Source organism: Mesocricetus auratus, unplaced genomic scaffold (assembly GCF_017639785.1).
Source record: "Mesocricetus auratus isolate SY011 unplaced genomic scaffold, BCM_Maur_2.0 Super-Scaffold_100028, whole genome shotgun sequence".
Taxonomy (NCBI): domain Eukaryota; kingdom Metazoa; phylum Chordata; class Mammalia; order Rodentia; family Cricetidae; genus Mesocricetus; species Mesocricetus auratus.
In genome coordinates, this window is record NW_024429209.1 from 5,182,740 (window position 1) to 5,199,453 (window position 16,714).

General features: G+C 44.5%; 1 protein-coding gene across 4 annotated transcripts in view; it reads left to right on the top strand.

Annotated features, from left to right (window-relative positions):
- The first annotated feature begins 697 nt into the window (after positions 1 to 697).
- The window catches only part of Dhx35 (DEAH-box helicase 35), a 58,427-nt gene continuing 42,410 nt past the window's right edge, over positions 698 to 16,714 (top strand). Inside the window, exons 1-5 of one of the 4 annotated variants that reach the window (XM_040732800.1) lie at positions 763 to 821; positions 1,176 to 1,283; positions 6,707 to 6,840; positions 11,286 to 11,378; positions 15,887 to 15,964. In XM_040732800.1, the coding sequence (XP_040588734.1) occupies positions 1,199 to 1,283; positions 6,707 to 6,840; positions 11,286 to 11,378; positions 15,887 to 15,964 (390 nt within the window). In that variant the 5' untranslated portion in view covers positions 763 to 821; positions 1,176 to 1,198. Of the gene's footprint in view, positions 822 to 1,175; positions 1,284 to 6,706; positions 6,841 to 11,285; positions 11,379 to 15,886; positions 15,965 to 16,173; positions 16,612 to 16,714 lie in introns of those variants that run through there. The other 3 variants (XM_040732802.1, XM_040732803.1, XM_040732804.1) reach the window with 3 other exon arrangements.

A 16,714-nucleotide genomic window follows, 5' to 3' on the forward strand; every position in this document is an offset into this window, starting at 1 on the left:
ACATCCTAAAATACACGTTACTAGGGTATGTCCCAGTAGACTGAGGCTTGGATGGGCAATAAGAAAGGATTTGATTCAGGAACAGTTGACCTGGAGGGAACACAGGGTGGGTACCGTGGCTTGTCTGATCTGATCTCTAGTCTCATCTTCCAACCCAGTAAGCTCCTCCGTTCCCATTTACTGACAATTCTCTTAAGGTCGGATGAGGCCTCTAACAGTTCAGTTTTACTTGCTGATAATAAGCATCATTCTGCTGTTTAGCCAGCGTTTATTCACTTACAGTTCATCCTAGCTCTACACGCGCCTGGGAAACAAGAAACTACAGTCTCTGGGAACACAGAAATATTAACTGAGTCATCAGGACGTTCCGTATGAAAATACGGAGACTAAAGAGACGCAGCTGCGACAGCGTGTACACATTAGCATCTCGGGGTTCACCAGGGAGGCTCTGCCTCCGCGCACACTCCGCTGCTGAGCGGCAGCCCGGGAATACAACAGCGAATTCCTAGAAGTTAGTGTGAGTCCAGAGCATCCACACAGGGACCAGAAGCTACCGCCCGCGCCAATATGGCCGAGCTGCATTACGTGGGCCAAGGGGAGGAGCCTAAAGACCGCCCTAAAGAGACCATGGGTCACGTGGCCCACAATGGGCGGTGCCACGAGGGGCGTGACTTAACTCCCAGCCGCCCAGACTGAGGTTGCTCGCGAGCCACGCCCCTTGAGCCCCGAGGGACTCTGCCTTTAGCGGGGCGGAGTCTTCCTCGTGACCTTTCACCCCATCATGGCTGCGCCCTTGGGACCCGTGAAGTTCTGGAAACCCGGTAAGGCACGGAAAGAAACCTGGGTAGATTCGGCGACGTGACTTTGGGCCTGGGGACCCGCCATGAGCCTGACCGGGGAGGGCTGGGCACCACCCCTCCGCACGAGGATGCTGCAGCCCACGGTGGTCCCGGGGAAGTCAAGGCCTCCCCAACCTGGGCGGGAAGTCCGAGTGACCTTGTTCGAGTCTCAGCCTCCTTGGCGCCGCTGGAGCTGCGGAGTCGCGAAGCGCTCGCGCGTGGCTTGCTGCTGCCCTGGGGCCTCAGTGGGGCTCGGAAGGCGCTGCAGCTCAAGGTCCTAGAAGCTTGGGTTGTGGAGTCAGTGTCCAGGTTCAAGTGTGCCTCTTTGCCTTGCAGCAGTACATGGAGGACCTTGAGCGATGCCTTCAGTCCTCCTGAGCAGTGGTCCCCTCAGCTGTGATGTGGGCGGATACAAACACCTGTCCTGTGGGCGTGGAGTCAGGAGTACGTGGTCGGACTTAACGGCTCATAAAAGGGAAAATGTGTTCCAGTATTTCAGCCGAGGGCTTGCCCACTCTGAATGTTTACCACAAAGTGAACGCCCTCTTTCCTATTGGCTGTCACCTCTTGCTAATAAGTTATTGTCACAGTATCCTTTGTTTTCACATTTTCTCATCGACCAGGTTTTTATTGAGTTATGCGTATCAGACCATGCTCATGTAGGATAATTACTTTTGTCCATGCCTCTTAGAAAAACAAAACAGTTTCTTAACTGGTATCAGTCCCCACCCTTACTTTTTCTTATATATTTTTCTTTTTCTCCTCTACCTGCACCAAAGAAAGTCTGGGTGTATACATTATATTGTGGTGAAAATTATTTGAGACGGAAAAGGCAACAGGGGACAGCTTTTAAAGGGTGTTTAGGTGGGCCTCAGAATTCTGACAATGTGTCTAAGTGCTAGAGAAATAAACCCAAGCAAGTGACACACTTAATTCTTTAAAACAAACAAACAACAAACCTGAACTGGGCATGGTGGCCCAAGGCTAATCTCAGCACTTGGGAGGCAGAGGTGGGAGGATCTCCTCTGAGTTTGAGGCCAGTCTGGTCTACATTCCAGGACAGCTAGGGCTTCATAGAGAAACCATCTCAAAAAAACCTAAATCAATCTATCTAATCTCCTTCTCTCAGTGTCCATCCCATTAAGTAATGAGTTATATTTACTTATTCAAGAGTTTATCCTGTGGTACCAGGGTACCATTTTGGTTAAAGAACCTGGATTTACTCTTAGAGTCTGTCCCATTGTTTAGTTTGTTGAGAGTAAGTACACTCCTGTAGTCAGGAGGGCAGGTACCCACACCTGGGGCCCTGCTCTCAAGATGTACTCTCGCAATTGATTGTGAAGTTACTTGTGCTTTGGAAGAGACTCTAAGCAGGGCAGAAGAGGTGGTGACGAAGGTGGACTCAAGTGCTGGATTTCAGTGCCTTCCCTGCCTACCATTTACTAACTTGGTGACTGGTGGAGTCACATTACCTTATCGGTAATTTGTCGTAAGAGGATTGCTGTGAGGAATAAATGAGAACAATGCACAGAAAAACCTCTTGGCACTAGATACACAGCTGTTATAATTGTGTAGAAGAATAGGAGAGGGAGGGAAGGCTGAGTGTGAAGAATTGACTGCGCCATGGAGATGGTAATGTTTTTGGAGTGAACGCTCAAGGGTGAAGAAAGTTGGTTATGGTTTGTTTATGGTGAGGTAGGGAGGGAGTGGCTATCCAGGTCCTTGAAAGTAGGGTTTGTGTCTTAGGGATGTCCTCAAGCCCCCAGTAATGGAGTACTGTGATGGTATTAATTGTGGAGATGATGCTGGAAAGGTAGGAAGGTACCTCATTTTGAAATGTCTTTGGCAAGTTAAAGAATTTGAGCTTCTGGGTCAGTGAGATGGCTCAGCAGGCATAGGTGCTTACTGTGAGAGCCTGGTGACACCAACTTGATCCCCATAACTCATGCAAGGGTGGATGCAGAAAATTGATTGTATAAAGTTGTCCTTTGACCTCTATGCACGTACGGTACCTTGGCATGCATACCCATACATGTGTGTAGATACACACACACACACACACACACACACACACACACAGAGACACGGATCACTCGCAAAATAAAGGAAAAAAGAAAGAAAAAGAAATATTGGGCTCCTTGCTTGGTTTTTCAAGGCAGAGTTTCTCTGTATTGTTTTGAGGCTGCCCTAGAACTTGCTTTGTAGACCATGCTGACCTGGAACTCACAGAGATTGGCCTACCTCTGCCTCCCGAGTGCTGCAATTAAAGGTGTGTGCCACCAATGCCCATCGGGCTCCTTGCTTTTCCAAGGTTTCCTTTGGAATGTTTATCCTGGCAGTGATACAGTGAAGACGATCACTCCTAAGAGAGGTTGCTACTGAAATTCAGGATGGATGTTGAACCTCAGTTCTAGCCTGGGAGCTGGCAGGAGAGACTATTAGCCATTTTAGAGGTAAAGAGAAGAGAGGATGAAGACGGTAATAACCTCCTTGCATTATGGATGGGGTGATGACCTAGGGTTAGTGGATCTGAGTGGGGTGACTGCCTAGTAAGTGGGTCTCAAATTTTGCTTTTCTAGTTGAATCACTTGGAAAACTAAATAAAACAGCAACAAAAACCCAAAACAAAACCAAAAACCCTCTGGTGTCCCTTTGCTGTTGTCAAGATATCAGGAACTGGGCAGCAATATGTTTTAAACATTTGGGAGGCTTCTATCATGCATCAAAGTTGGGGACCCACTGGCTTAGATATACTGTTTTTATTCACTGAGATTTGAGTTGTTTGGTGGATTCTGAACCCTGGGTCAGTCACTTTCACTTATAGCATCTCATTAACTAGTAACATCTCTCTGATGAGTTGATATTCTTACAGATGAACAAACTCAAAATTCAAGATAGGAAATGGATTGTGGGAAAGGTAGGTCAGGGAGGTGGTTGGAGCTGAGTATAAGGCTAGATAATGGAATCATGAGCATGCCCAAAGTCACAGGCTCAGATAACTACAGGAGCTTTTTAGCCACACCACATAAGGGGAGGTGTGTAATGGAATAATATGTGATGGGATTGAAAGGTTTCTCAGGTATGGTGGAGATGTGAGCAATATAGGCATGTGCACTGGAACTTGCATGTGGTACCACACTCCACCTGATTGTTATATGGATTCAGAGTTGCCAGTTTTTTTTTTGTGTGTGTGTGTGTTGTTTTAAAACATGGTCTTCCTCAGTTCTCCAGGCTGTCATTGAATTCTCTTAGCCTAAGCAGGTCTTAACCCTGTGATCCTCCTGCTGCAGCCTTCTGAGTAGCTGGGATTACAGACCCATGCCTAAGCTTGGCTCCCAAATGGGAAAAATAAAGGTTGATGTTTTAAATGAAATGTCTTCCTGTGTGTAGTAGTACATGCCTGTAATTCCAATACTTGGGAGGATGAGGCAGGAGGATTGATCTCCCAAGGCTAGCCTGGGCTGCATAGTGAGTTTCAGGCTATCCTGAGCTGCACAGCAAGACTCCCATCTAATAAAACCAAACTGACAAGAAACTTCTCTCAGATCAACAACAACCATTTAAAACACTTCAGTAATGGTGTGAATGGAGACCTTAAACTACTATTTTTTGATCCCTAACTTAGAAGAGTGGTGTACTAGCCTTGTGTGACCTGCCTGAGGTTTTTCCAGTAAAGAATATTCTCTCTATTTGCTGCACATGCAGATGGGTCAGAAGGGCTTGTCCATTTCCTTACTCACTCAACAAGTACTTAATGGTGACTGACCTTGTGCCTTGCAGAAGCTTTATTGAGCTGCTTTGAGTTTTTTTTTTTTTTACCTTGATTCATGGTAAGAATTGTGTTGTAGGACAGGAGAGGTGATTCAGTGGTCCAGAGAGCATTCGGTGTTCTTGTAGAGTATCCAAGTTTAGTTCCCAGTATGCTGAGTGGCTCACAACTGCCTATGGCTTCAGCTCTAGAGGATCCAACACCCTCTTCCGGCTTCCTAGGTTGAAGGGATTCTGAGCTGGATGCTGTTTTCAGCCTTGTTTTATAGATGGGGAAATGAAAGTGTTAATGGTTTGGGAAAATTGCAGAAAGGCCACTCCCTGAAGCATGCACACACTCCCAATTTAAAAACAGGCATAAACAGAGTGGGCTGTGTATAGATGGAAAGTAGCCTTGGGGTTCTTGTTTGGCTGAATGAAGTCTTTTGTAAGGAGAAGAAAAGGCCCTAAGATTGACAGCAGCTGTTCTTGTAAAAGTTCCTAACAGCTGTGGGTTAGGAACCGGCGGGACCACCCCCAGGGGCTGTGAACCAGTGTGTGGGAGGGTGAACAGTGTTCAGATACTCCAGACATAATGGCATGGTTTAACTGTTTTGAGAAGACGGGCATTCTGAACAAAAACAGGGCAGAAGAGGACACAGTATTCTCTGCCATAGTTTTCTTGTTTAAGAGTTCAGAAGTCAGGCTATAGCAATGGTAAGAGGAGGACCAGAAACCTGCTTCTCCAGCCCAGGCTTTGTCTAGATGCCACTCCATCTTTTTTCTCGAAAGGAAGGCAAGCCTTTTGGCAGAAGCAGGCAGCTGTGCCCTACTTACCTGCTCGTTGGCAGCTGTGTTCCTGGAAGAACCTAGAACAGGGCTAGGGATTAATGAAGTTGCTGGAGCTCTGAAAATGATTCCAGGAGTCTGCAGACCCAGAGCTTCTGTTCAGATGGATTGAGTTCTCTCTTGTTTTCTTCCAAAGGGGAGTTGATAGCTTTCCTCTGACTGTCAGGGAGATTGGAGCCCTTCAAAAACAGAGAATTGAGCTGAGTGTCAACAAACCAAATTGTAACATAATAAAAAGGAGCTGCTGGGCTTAACCTCCCCACAAAACTCCCATCTTTCAGTGGCATTTTGGGTTCTGAGATCAGAAGATGAGGAAGTCGCTGTTGGGCAGTTGGCTGTGCAGGCATCTAGACTTAGGAGATTTTTCCTGATTCATGAGGCAGCACATTCCTTGGCTGAATGCTTTGACTTTTAGAACTGCCCTCCTTATGTTGAGCTGAATTTTGAATTCTGTCATTTAATTCATATCTTAATTACTTTAAGAAGATTTGTTTTTATTTTACATGTTGAGTGTTTGCCTGCATGTATCTATAGTGGCATCTACACGTCCAATGTCTTTTGGCTTCTCACTGTGCATGTGCCTAGTTCTTATGGAGCGGTAAGAGGGCATTATAGCCTCCGGAACTGGAGTTAATGGACAGTTGGATGGGAGTCACCTTGTGTGTGCTGGGGACTGAACTGAATTCCTGAGGGTCAGCCTGCACCTGCACCCAGTGCTTAGAGTAGTGCCTGCCATGAAGCATTTGCAGTCTGTCTTGTTCTTGGGTGCCTGGATAACTGGTGGTTAGCTGTGGGCTGAGCTCTGGGCCTGATATCAGCAGCCTGTGAGGAAACCACCCGACGGATGGAAGGTTCTGAACTTGTCAAGAGAAGCAGAGGTGAGGGGGAAGCTGTGGCAGCCTGAGCCCCTGGTTCCTGCTGTCTCTGACTCATGCTGTCCATCAGCACCAGACTCTGGCCTTGGCCTTGGCAGCTCCCCCTGGGTTTCTTTCTCTTCTTGTCAGAGTTTGGTAGGAGCCAGTTCTGGATAGCTCAGCAGGACTGCCTTCTTCCTTGTTCTAGACCCTGCACTGAAGCTTTCATGGGCAGTTTTTCATGTTCTGACAGACGCCTCCCTAGGGGTTTCTTTTGTTTGTTTGTTTTTTTTAGCTTTTTGGAACGTCAAAGTTTAATACTTTTTAGTAGTTTGAAATCAGAAGTATTGTTTCTTCTGTATCTTTTACCCTTTTTTGTTTACTACATCAGAATCTGATAAAACCTTTGTGCCACAGGTACAGAAGGGCCAGGTGTCAGCATCTCCGAAGAGAGACAAAGTGTCACTGAGAACTCTGGGACCACCATCATTTACAATCCCTACGCTGCCCTTTCTATAGAGCAGCAGCGGCAGAAGCTGCCTGTGTTCAAGGTATGGTGCGTCTGTGGTCCATAACATGATCTTGTCCCTGGAGGAAGGGGACTGTCACTGAATGGTTCTTTAAGAGTCAAAATGAGCCAGAGGAGTCTCCACCCCGTGTGTGTGTGTGTGTGTGTGTGTGTGTGTGTGTATGTGTGTGTATGTGTGTGTGTATGTGTGTGTGTGTATGTGTGTGCGTGTGTGTGTGTTTGGTGGGAGGGAGAGGAGAGAGGGAAAGAGAACACACACCTCTTAAGACTGGGAAGTCTTTAAGATTTTTCTTTTTGATCTTGAATACTAGGAAATAGGAATTTGCTTTCAATTTTGAACAGTTTTAGATACAGAAAATGACATAGCGACACAGTGAACTTCTGTGAATCCAAGGCCAACATGTTATTAACATATGGCCAAGTTTTACTTTCTTTTAAAAGACATATTTAACACAGCTCATTGGTAATTTGAGAGTCTTCCTTTGGAAGAGGTCAGTTAGTACTGTAATCCTCAAGGAGACAGTGCTGGGATTCTGATGAGGCTGTCAGACACTCATCTTTAAGAGCACAAATGACATGGCACATACGCAGCTTGCAGGAGACCAGAGTGTCAACCTGAGGGCATTCAAACCTCCTTGTGTATGGTGACTGAAGTCCTTCAGTACCATGGACACTGTTGATAGTTCTGTTGGCAGCTCCACATGGGAGGTAAACCTAACCCTAACCCTTGCAGTCAGGAAATAGGCTCAGAGGTGAGCCACATGTTGTTGGTGAATACTGGTTTTAGTCTCATGAGGATGCTGAGGTTTGAATTTTGCCTGCTTCATGTGGTGTCTCTGGAATGGCTTATGTAGGCATAGTCAGCAGCATGGATGCCTGTCTTTCTGCCAAACAGAGCTGGGTGGAAGATGGCAAGGCTTATTTATTTTTTGTTTGCTTGCTTTGTTTTGTTTCTTTTTTATGCTGGAGGTTTAAGATGTGCCAGGCAAGTGCCCAACCCCAGCTGTGTCGTATCCCCAGTCCTTTTATTTTTTATTTTGAGACAGGATCCTGCTAAATAGCCTAGGCTGGCCTTAACTCACTCTGTAATCCAGGCTGGCTTTGAACTTGTGATCCTCTTGCCTCAGGCTCCTGAGTTGCTGGGACGACAGGTGTGTGCTGCCAGCCCTGCTAAGACAGTGAGTTCTTAGACTTGGGGGTTCCTTTCACTTAGACATTGCTGATAATTCCCTTCCACTAATGTGCTTTTCCTCCAAATGGGTGTGAGATAGCAGCCTTTGCAATCTAGCTAAGCTGCCTTGGTTGGCATTTTAGGTGACCTTAAACATTTTAGTCTCTCTGATAGTGTCTGAACTTTTCCGTCAGGTGACTGGCATTATCCATTGTATGTGACTAGGATATATGGGTGGGACCCTCAGGACATGAGATGATAGGCTTACCACTGCTTCCTCACCACTGAAAGGCACCATTTTTGGGCCTTGATGAAGAGTCTGGATTCTGAGTCCTACCCTGTTTCACCATGTGCTGGGTGCCCTTGCTTCACCATTGCATGCTTCCATGTCCTTATCTGTGCTGTGTGTTAATAACACCTGCCTTGTAGGATTGCTATGAGGCCTACGCTGGGTCACCTGTGCAGTGTTTATAAGGCACCTGACCTGAAGTAACTACCCAAGTATAAGGAAGTGGCTGTTTACTGAGTATTTAAATGTTGACCTTTCTTGACAGTTAATCGTTTTTAACTGTCATATAAGTGAAATGAAACCTGAATAAAAACAAGATGAATCTATTGAGAAATAGTAGAACTAAATATACATTACCAATAAAAAGCAGAGCAGAGCCTAAGTGCTGTGGACTCTTGTGAGATGTTAAAGATAGGTGTGGAAGGTGAGAAGGACAGTGTGTCTCCTCCAGCTCTCCTGTTCAGATCAAATGTAAGGGTAAATTTATGAAGTTTGTGGTGGAGCCAGCCTGAGCGTGGGGAGATCCTGGCCTTGCTCCCAGCATTGCCATAGCCACAGTGGATGGTCGACCAGAGCAGCCACCGGTCATCTCCCCAACCCGTTTCCAAGGCAGCCTCCCCTTGACTTCCCGCTGTCGCTGTCGTTCTCTCTGAGTATGGGCACTGCTGTGAAAGGTGTCTTATGTGTGACATTTCCAGTTTTACTAAGCCTGGTAACAGTACTTTCCTGTCTCCATACCAGCCATTTTCTTGTCGTGTCTGTCCATGTTAGGCTAAAACACATGAAGCTGAAGTCACTGCCTTTGGTTTTTTTCTTGTCTGGACAGTCTGATTTTCTGTAAGTGCAGCACCCTCCCGTGCCTCCTAGGCCAAGTCCAGCCTCTAGCTTTGCATCCAAGGGCACACACTGAAGAACTCAATGCTAAACCACACCTGGACCAATGGCCTCCCTCCCAAGTTTTGGGATTATAGGTGTGCCATCACACCTGGATGCGCGGGGTCTTCCTAGGTTCTCTCCAGTACAGTATACATACTTTTCTTTTCTCTTTGATTTTTTTTTTTTTTGAGACATGGGTTTTCTGTAGCTTTGGCTGTCTTGGAACTCATTCTGTAGACCAAGCTGGCCTCAGACTCGGAAATCCACCAACCTCTGCCTCCCTAGTGCTGGAATTAAAGGTGTGTGTCATTGCATGAAGCTTTCTTTTCTTTCTTCTTTTTTAATCATTGTATTTTATTTTTTTGTATGGACATGTGTAGGCAGGTTCCTAGGTTCTACCTGGCTCTACTGTTTAGAAACCTGCATGATAGACCTAGGAATCTTCAGTTTTAACCAGTGTTCCCAGAAGACTTTCCCATTAAGGCCTGAGGACTGCATATCTACATTCAAGTATAACAAATTCAGATGCCCCGAATAACCAGGACTTTGTGAGCTGGATAGAGCCTGTCAGCATCCCTCCTCTGAGCCCACCAAACACCTCAGTGGGGGTGCAGCAGATGAGCTGATGAGAGAGGGAGCCCTAGGCAGGAGTCCTTCCAAACGAGGCACGGTGGAACCTCTGCAGTCAGCCATGAGTTCAGAAATGCCTCTGACACCAAGCAAACAGGACACTAGGATTTTCTGGGGCTTTTCAGTGGTCTCGTCTGTTCCCACTGAGTGGTCACAGGAGGCTCAGTTACCTGTGGATGTTTTATTGTGAACTTTGGTATTGATATTTTCCCATGCTAATAATTAAAATCTATTTTTTAACTAGGTAATGCATAAGTGCTGCTCTTCACATTTCTTTCCTCACCCTTGCCTCCTTAGAAGCAGCACTGTTATTTCCTTTCTTTAAAATACAAATGCTAGGCTCCTAGGACAGACTCAGTGGGAAGAGGCATGAGGGCTTGAGTTCAGATCCCAGCATCCACAGAACAAGTTGTATATGGCTAGGCCTGTGCTGGTAACTGAAGTGCCGTGGGGGGCGGGCAGAGACAGAAGGATGCCTGGGGCTTTCTGGCTGCAAGCCTTGTTCTAGGATCAATGAGAGGCCCTGTCTCAAGGGAATAAGGTACAAAGTGATGGAGCAGGACACTCGATGTTCTTCTGCACAAGTGAATTGTTGTGCACACCCCCACACATGTGCATATACTGTGTACACACATGTACACCATTCACACTAGTCTGTTCCTTGTTTTCTTTTCTTAGTGTATCTTGTAGACATTTGTTTTTCTAAAAAACCATTATTAAGAGTGTTTCATAACTGATTTAATCACACACCTGTCATGCTGTTGAAGTTTTGGCTATAATAGACAATTTTGGAGTAAGTATGGTTTATATACTTTTTTGTTGTGCTTTTGAGACAGGGTCTCATGTAGCCTAGCTTGGCCTTGAACTTGTGATGTAGCTGAAAATGACCTCGAACTCCTAATCCTCCTTTGTAAGTACTGGGATTATAGGATTGAAAAACATGCTTGTTTTTTTTAATACTCTGTGTGTGTGTGTGTGCGCGCGCGTGCGCACGTATATTAATATGCCTGCGGTATTATTGTACATGTTAGTGTGCCTGCAATATTACTTCTTAGAAATGACAGTCTTAAATTGGAGAGTTGAGAGTGTTAACATACTCCACAAGCATGTTGTGCATACCTTGGCTCATGCTGACACCAGTGAGACACCAGTGGCTCATGCTGACCCTTGAGAGTTGGAACCACATTTTAACAGTTAACAGTTCTTTTTAAAAGTTTACCTTCCTCTAGAAACGGTTTATTTCACAGAGGTTTTTTTTTTTTTTTTTTTTTTGGTTTTTGAGACAGGGTTTCTCTGTGGCTTTGGAGGCTGTCCTGGAACTCGCTCTGTAGACCAGGCTGGCCTGGAACTCACAGAGATCCGCCTGCCTCTGCCTCCCGAGTGCTGGGATTAAAGGCGTGCGCCACCAATGCCCGGCCTATTTCACAGAGTTTAAGTATGTTTGTTTGGGTCTCCTGAGACAAAGTGCAGTTGCTTACGGTGTCTTCTTTCTCTCTCCCAGCTTAGGAACCACATTTTATACTTGGTAGAAAACTATCAGACCGTGGTGATTGTTGGAGAAACGGGGTGTGGGAAGAGCACCCAGATTCCGCAGGTGAGTGTGCATTAATATCCTTCCACGCAGATTTTAGTTGGGAGGACTTGGTAACTTGGGAGCACTCCTTCCTGTCACTCTACAGTCAGGGTCTCCTCTCAAGAAACACTCTTCTCAGATATTTTTTGTAAAATTGAATTTATGGTTTTTAAATTAATAATAAAGTTAATAATTGTTTTCAATTTAATATACTCCCCAAATCGTAAGAGTGGCCATTTTGTGAAAGGAACAGTGGGGACTCATTCAGAAATGAGCACTATGTAGCTCTGTCCTCAGTGAATGACAGTTGAACACTGCAATAGCAGTAAGTAAACTTGGCTGTTATCACACGTCACTGTGGAAGGAACTTGTCTTATGGGGAGATGTCTACTGTGACACTTGGGTGAAGTGTGCTGTGAGGTCAGAAAGGGCCTTGACTTGACAGATGAATAGTGATGGAAGAATGACAGTTGAGTGACCAGTATCTAAGAGTCTGAAGGCTTTTCTTCCCCCTTACTGAAGTATAAAATGCACATGGGAAAGTGTGTGTATCCTGATGGTATAGTATGCTGCATTTTTACAAGGGGTATGCAGAGTTCCAGAAGCCTTCTGTGGCCCCTTTAGTTTCTACTTGCTGCTCACACACAGGCAGGGGTAACTCCATTCCAACTCTTAACACCATTCATTTAGCAATTACGTTATTATAATGTATTTGGCATATTATGTTTTATAGAACACGTGAGTGAACACTATAAATAGGTACATATTTTTGCTTTTTTTGAGACAGGGTCTCTGGCTGTCCAGGACCTCGCTATGTAGACCATGCTGATCTTAAAATTACATAGATCTTTCTATGATGGTGGATGTCCTTCTGAATGCTGTGAATATATGTTTCTCTTGTTGGTTGATGAATAAAGCTGTTTTGGCCAGTGGACAGTCAGGATGTAGCCAGGCAGAAAGTATAGGCAGGGCTACCAGACTTAGGAGAATTAGGAGAAGATGAACACAGAGAATGAGGCTCAAGGCAGACACCATGTAGCTTTCGAGGAAGCAAGAGTCTGGGCATCATGGGTAAACCAAGACTACATGAAGATATACAGGCTAATAGAAATGAGTTAATAATTAGGAGAGAGCTAGCTAATTAGAAGCCTGAGCCATCAGCCAAACAGTTTATAATTAATATAAGCCACTACGTGTTTTATTTGTGGCTAAACTGCTGAAGAACTGGGTGGGACAGAAACTTCTGTCTACATTTCTATGTCTGCCTCCATTTGAAATCTAAATTTAAATTGCATAGTATATTGAGATAACTAGATTCATGGACAGGTTATTTTCATGGAAACCATGTGTCATTCATGCAGCACAGCAGCTGAGAGACACCTTGTGCGTGTGCCTGTGTGCATTCGGATTGTAGAGTTTCAGGCTGTTCAGGTTTGCTGGCCTTGAACTCCAGCTCTTGGGGTTTTTATGTGTTTCCTCAGACAAGTTCTTGACCTCTGAATATTATTGTTGCTGCCGCTGTCTTCCTTGCAGAGTTAGTCATGTAGGAATATACATAAGGCACTCATGGGACTTCAGCTGTGTCCTTGTAATTCTGCCTGTATTTGTGTTGGTTGGAGCGGTTGGCAGTATTTTGTGCTATGCGACTATAAGAGACACAACAGTTTTTATAGTGAAAAACTTAGATTATGCACAACACTTTGTTCCTCACTGTCGTTTTTAAACTTGATTTTTAACTAGTTTTAGATGAGGAGTGAAGTCATAAATGCTAACATAGTGCCTTCTGCTCCCATGTTCCTTGCAGCACAGTCACAGACAGCAGGCATTAGTGGTGGGCAGTAGGTGCCAAGCTATAGGATGTGTTTAAATCCCCATCTGTTCCTCACTGGTTTCTTTTTCAGCTCCAGGGTCCTACACTACATTCAGTTGCTGTTCGTCTCTTGTCTCCTCGGCTAGTGGGAGATCTTCACCTCCCGCCTTTCTAGTGTCCGTCACACTTTCCTAGAGTATTTCTCATTTGTGCAGTAGAACGGTTCTCAGTGTGGGTTTCTTCCTTTTGTTAGAAGAAGCATGTTCATGTTTTGCAAGAAACAGAAATGATGGTGTGCATTGCATCAAAGCTTCGTGATCTGTCTTGTCAGTGGTGGCTCCAACTTTGGTCTCTTTTTTTTTTTTTTTTTTTTTGGTTTTTCGAGACAGGGTTTCCCTGTGGCTTTGGAGGCTGTCCTGGAACTCGCTCGGTAGACCAGGCTGGTCTCGAACTCACAGTGATCCGCCTGCCTCTGCCTCCCAAGTGCTGGGATTAAAGGCGTGCGCCACCAACGCCCGGCCAACTTTGGTCTCTTGGTTAAGGTGCCAGATGTCACCTATAAAGCTAAGTTCTGTCCTTCTCAGTTGATAAATATCTTGGGAAGAAGAATGTCAGGGTACAAAGCTTCTTTAAACTGTGACCTTCTGATTTTAATGTCCCCTGTAGGCCCTGTCTGCAGCCATGACAAGTCCCTCTTTCTCTTACCTCTACTAGCGAGAATCTACTTTGAGAAGCACTGTTCTTGTCTCTCCTAATTACATATTTGATCACTTACATGTAGTTGTATGATTCATGTATAGCTGTATTTTCACCGTGTGACAACCAGTACCATGTTTATTTTGCTGCTTAGATTGTTGCATGTCTGACTGAGAAACTCTTTCTTTTGCTTCCACCTTCTGTCTGAAAGTTTTTATTCTTTTTTGACCAGTACTGAACCTCCTAGATCCACAAGATGTGGCTCATCTTCTATGGTCTGCATATGAGCTTTGTTTCCTTTTATTAGAGAAGTCAAGATCCCATGGCTATCGTGCTTATTGCTGCTGAGGTGTCATCACTGCATCTCAGCAGGATGATTTTGCATATGAACTCTCTCCCCACCCTCCAGAAGCACCTGTCTCCCTGTATGTATCACTCTGAATCAAGATCAATCACCAGGGGCTTGTTTACGTGTCCGTTAGATCCAGTATACACATAACATAGTTGTAGAATTGCTACCTCCTATCACCATCTGAATTTTACCAACATTTACCCTCTGGATCACAGAATTTCTGAGGGTAGTTTCTGTCCAACCTTTTGGCATCTCCATCATCACTCAGCCTGGTCAGTGAGGGTACCACACTCCATCATCATCACACAGCCTGCTCAGTGAGAGTACCATACTCCCTCATCATCACTTAGCCTGGTCAGTGAGGGTACCACACTCCCTCATCATCACTCAGCCTGGTCAATGCGGGTACCACTCTCCACTTTGTTTCTGGGTTTGCATTATCATTTGTGCAGAGAGTCTTCTGTTAGTGTTTGTCTTTCTTTTCTTTTTTCCTCCAGGTCTTGACTGGTTTTGACTGTTGGGTTTTGAGGAGGTTCTGGGTCAGGATGATCTGTCCAGAGCTCTTACACCCTCTTCATCCCTGTCTCCCCTTTTCAACTGCCCCTGTGTCTCTTTGCTACCTAACCTCTACAACCATTTAAAAAAAATTCTATATTACCTTCCTTTTTTTTTTCTTTTAAACTTTTTTGGTTTTCGTTTCTTTTTTTGAGACAGGGTTTCTCTGTGTAGCCCTGACTGACCTAGGACTTGCTCTATAGACCAGCCTGGCCTTAAACTCACAGATTCTGCCTGCCTCTGACTTCTGATTGCTGGAATTAAAAGCATGCACTACTACACTCGGCTATTATCTCTAGTTATTTTTAGACCAATGAATATTTATATGAAATTCCAATTTTAATCTTTTCTATTACAGAAATAGTATGTCCACTGTTTTATAAAAAGAAAATTAAGTCTGATAACCAGTTGTCCATGTTGAGTTTTAATTGATTAAAATAAAATACATACATAGAAACATATATTTAATCAAGTTGTATCTACTGATATATTCTAATGGTATATATTTATGTATAGTTGTGAACAATTGTTTTTATTTAGCTTGACTAAGATGTGCTGTATGGTTGATACTTGATGTTTAGCTATTTCTGTGTACTGTAGAATTCTCTGTTCTGTAGATTGAGCGCTGTTCTCATGACTGGATAGTTTCTTTCCTTGGGGTAGTTATATATAACACATAGACACTCTAGGACCAGGGAGTCTTCATGTTGAATTTGTCTCTCGGTTCTTCCGTCAGTTTTGTTGTGAATGGATTTCCTGACATTAACAGGCCTGAGCTCGCCGGGCGTTGGTGGCGCACGCCTTTAATCCCAGCACTCGGGAGGCAGAGGCAAGCGGATCTCTGTGAGTTCGAGGCCAGCCTGGTCTACAAAGTGAGTTCCAGGACAGCCTCCAAAGCCACAAAGAAACCCTGTCTCAAAAAACCAAAAAAAAAAAAAAAAAAAAAAAAAGAAAAAGAAAAAGAAAAAAAAAAAAAGAAAACAGGCCCGAGCTCTGTCATCTGTCACACTGCAATGTGACCTTTCTTGGTTACTTAGCACAGTGCAGAGTCACCTGGAGCGAGGGTTGTCTGGAGAGTAGTGTCAGATATGAATCCATCTGTGGTTCTCCTTGCAGTACCTGGCAGAAGCTGGCTGGACAGCTGAAGGACGAGTGGTTGGAGTGACCCAGCCTCGAAGAGTGGCCGCCGTGACAGTGAGTGTCTCTTCGTATTGTGACTGGGCTTTCCCTGATCACTTTCTTTCTTTCCTCCCTGAAAAAATACAAATGAGTAGAAGTTATTCTTTAAGAATTTAGCTTCAAAAGAGCTTTGATTAGAAATTTCACAGAATTGATACCTGTATGTTATGAACCGTTTAGTAATTAAGTGTTTAGGGAATAAAAATAAATATGTTTGTTTAAAGCCCAAATTGGCCAGCAGAAGCATTGGGAAAGCTTGTGAGTGTCACTCCATGTTTCTGTCCGGTAAGGAGGAGTGCTTGAGTAAGTGGCTGCATGCTGGATAGGAACACTTTTGTAAGGGTGGGGTTCTGACCATGCTTACATGTATTAACTATAACAAAAGAGAATACTGAAATAGTAAAATGGGGCACCTTTGAACTCTAGATAAACATTTTCTCATCAGAATAAAATTTATTAAACTTGAAAACAGAAAAAAATTACAAAAAAAAGCCCCTTCATAATGTTTTCATAGTAACTTTTCCCTCTTAGTTTCTTTTTGAGACAGGGTCTCATGGAACTGACAGTAGCCTCGAACTTTAAGCAGTCTGTCTGCCTAATATCTTGAATACTAGAAGCGGTGATGTAGGCCTTAAATCCCAGCACTCAGGAGGCAGAGGCAGGTAGGTATCCTTGAGTTTGGGGTCAGCCTGGTCTGTATTGCTAGTTCCAGACCCCTAAGAATACATAGTGACACCCTGTGTCAAAAAAAACCAAAAACCAAAA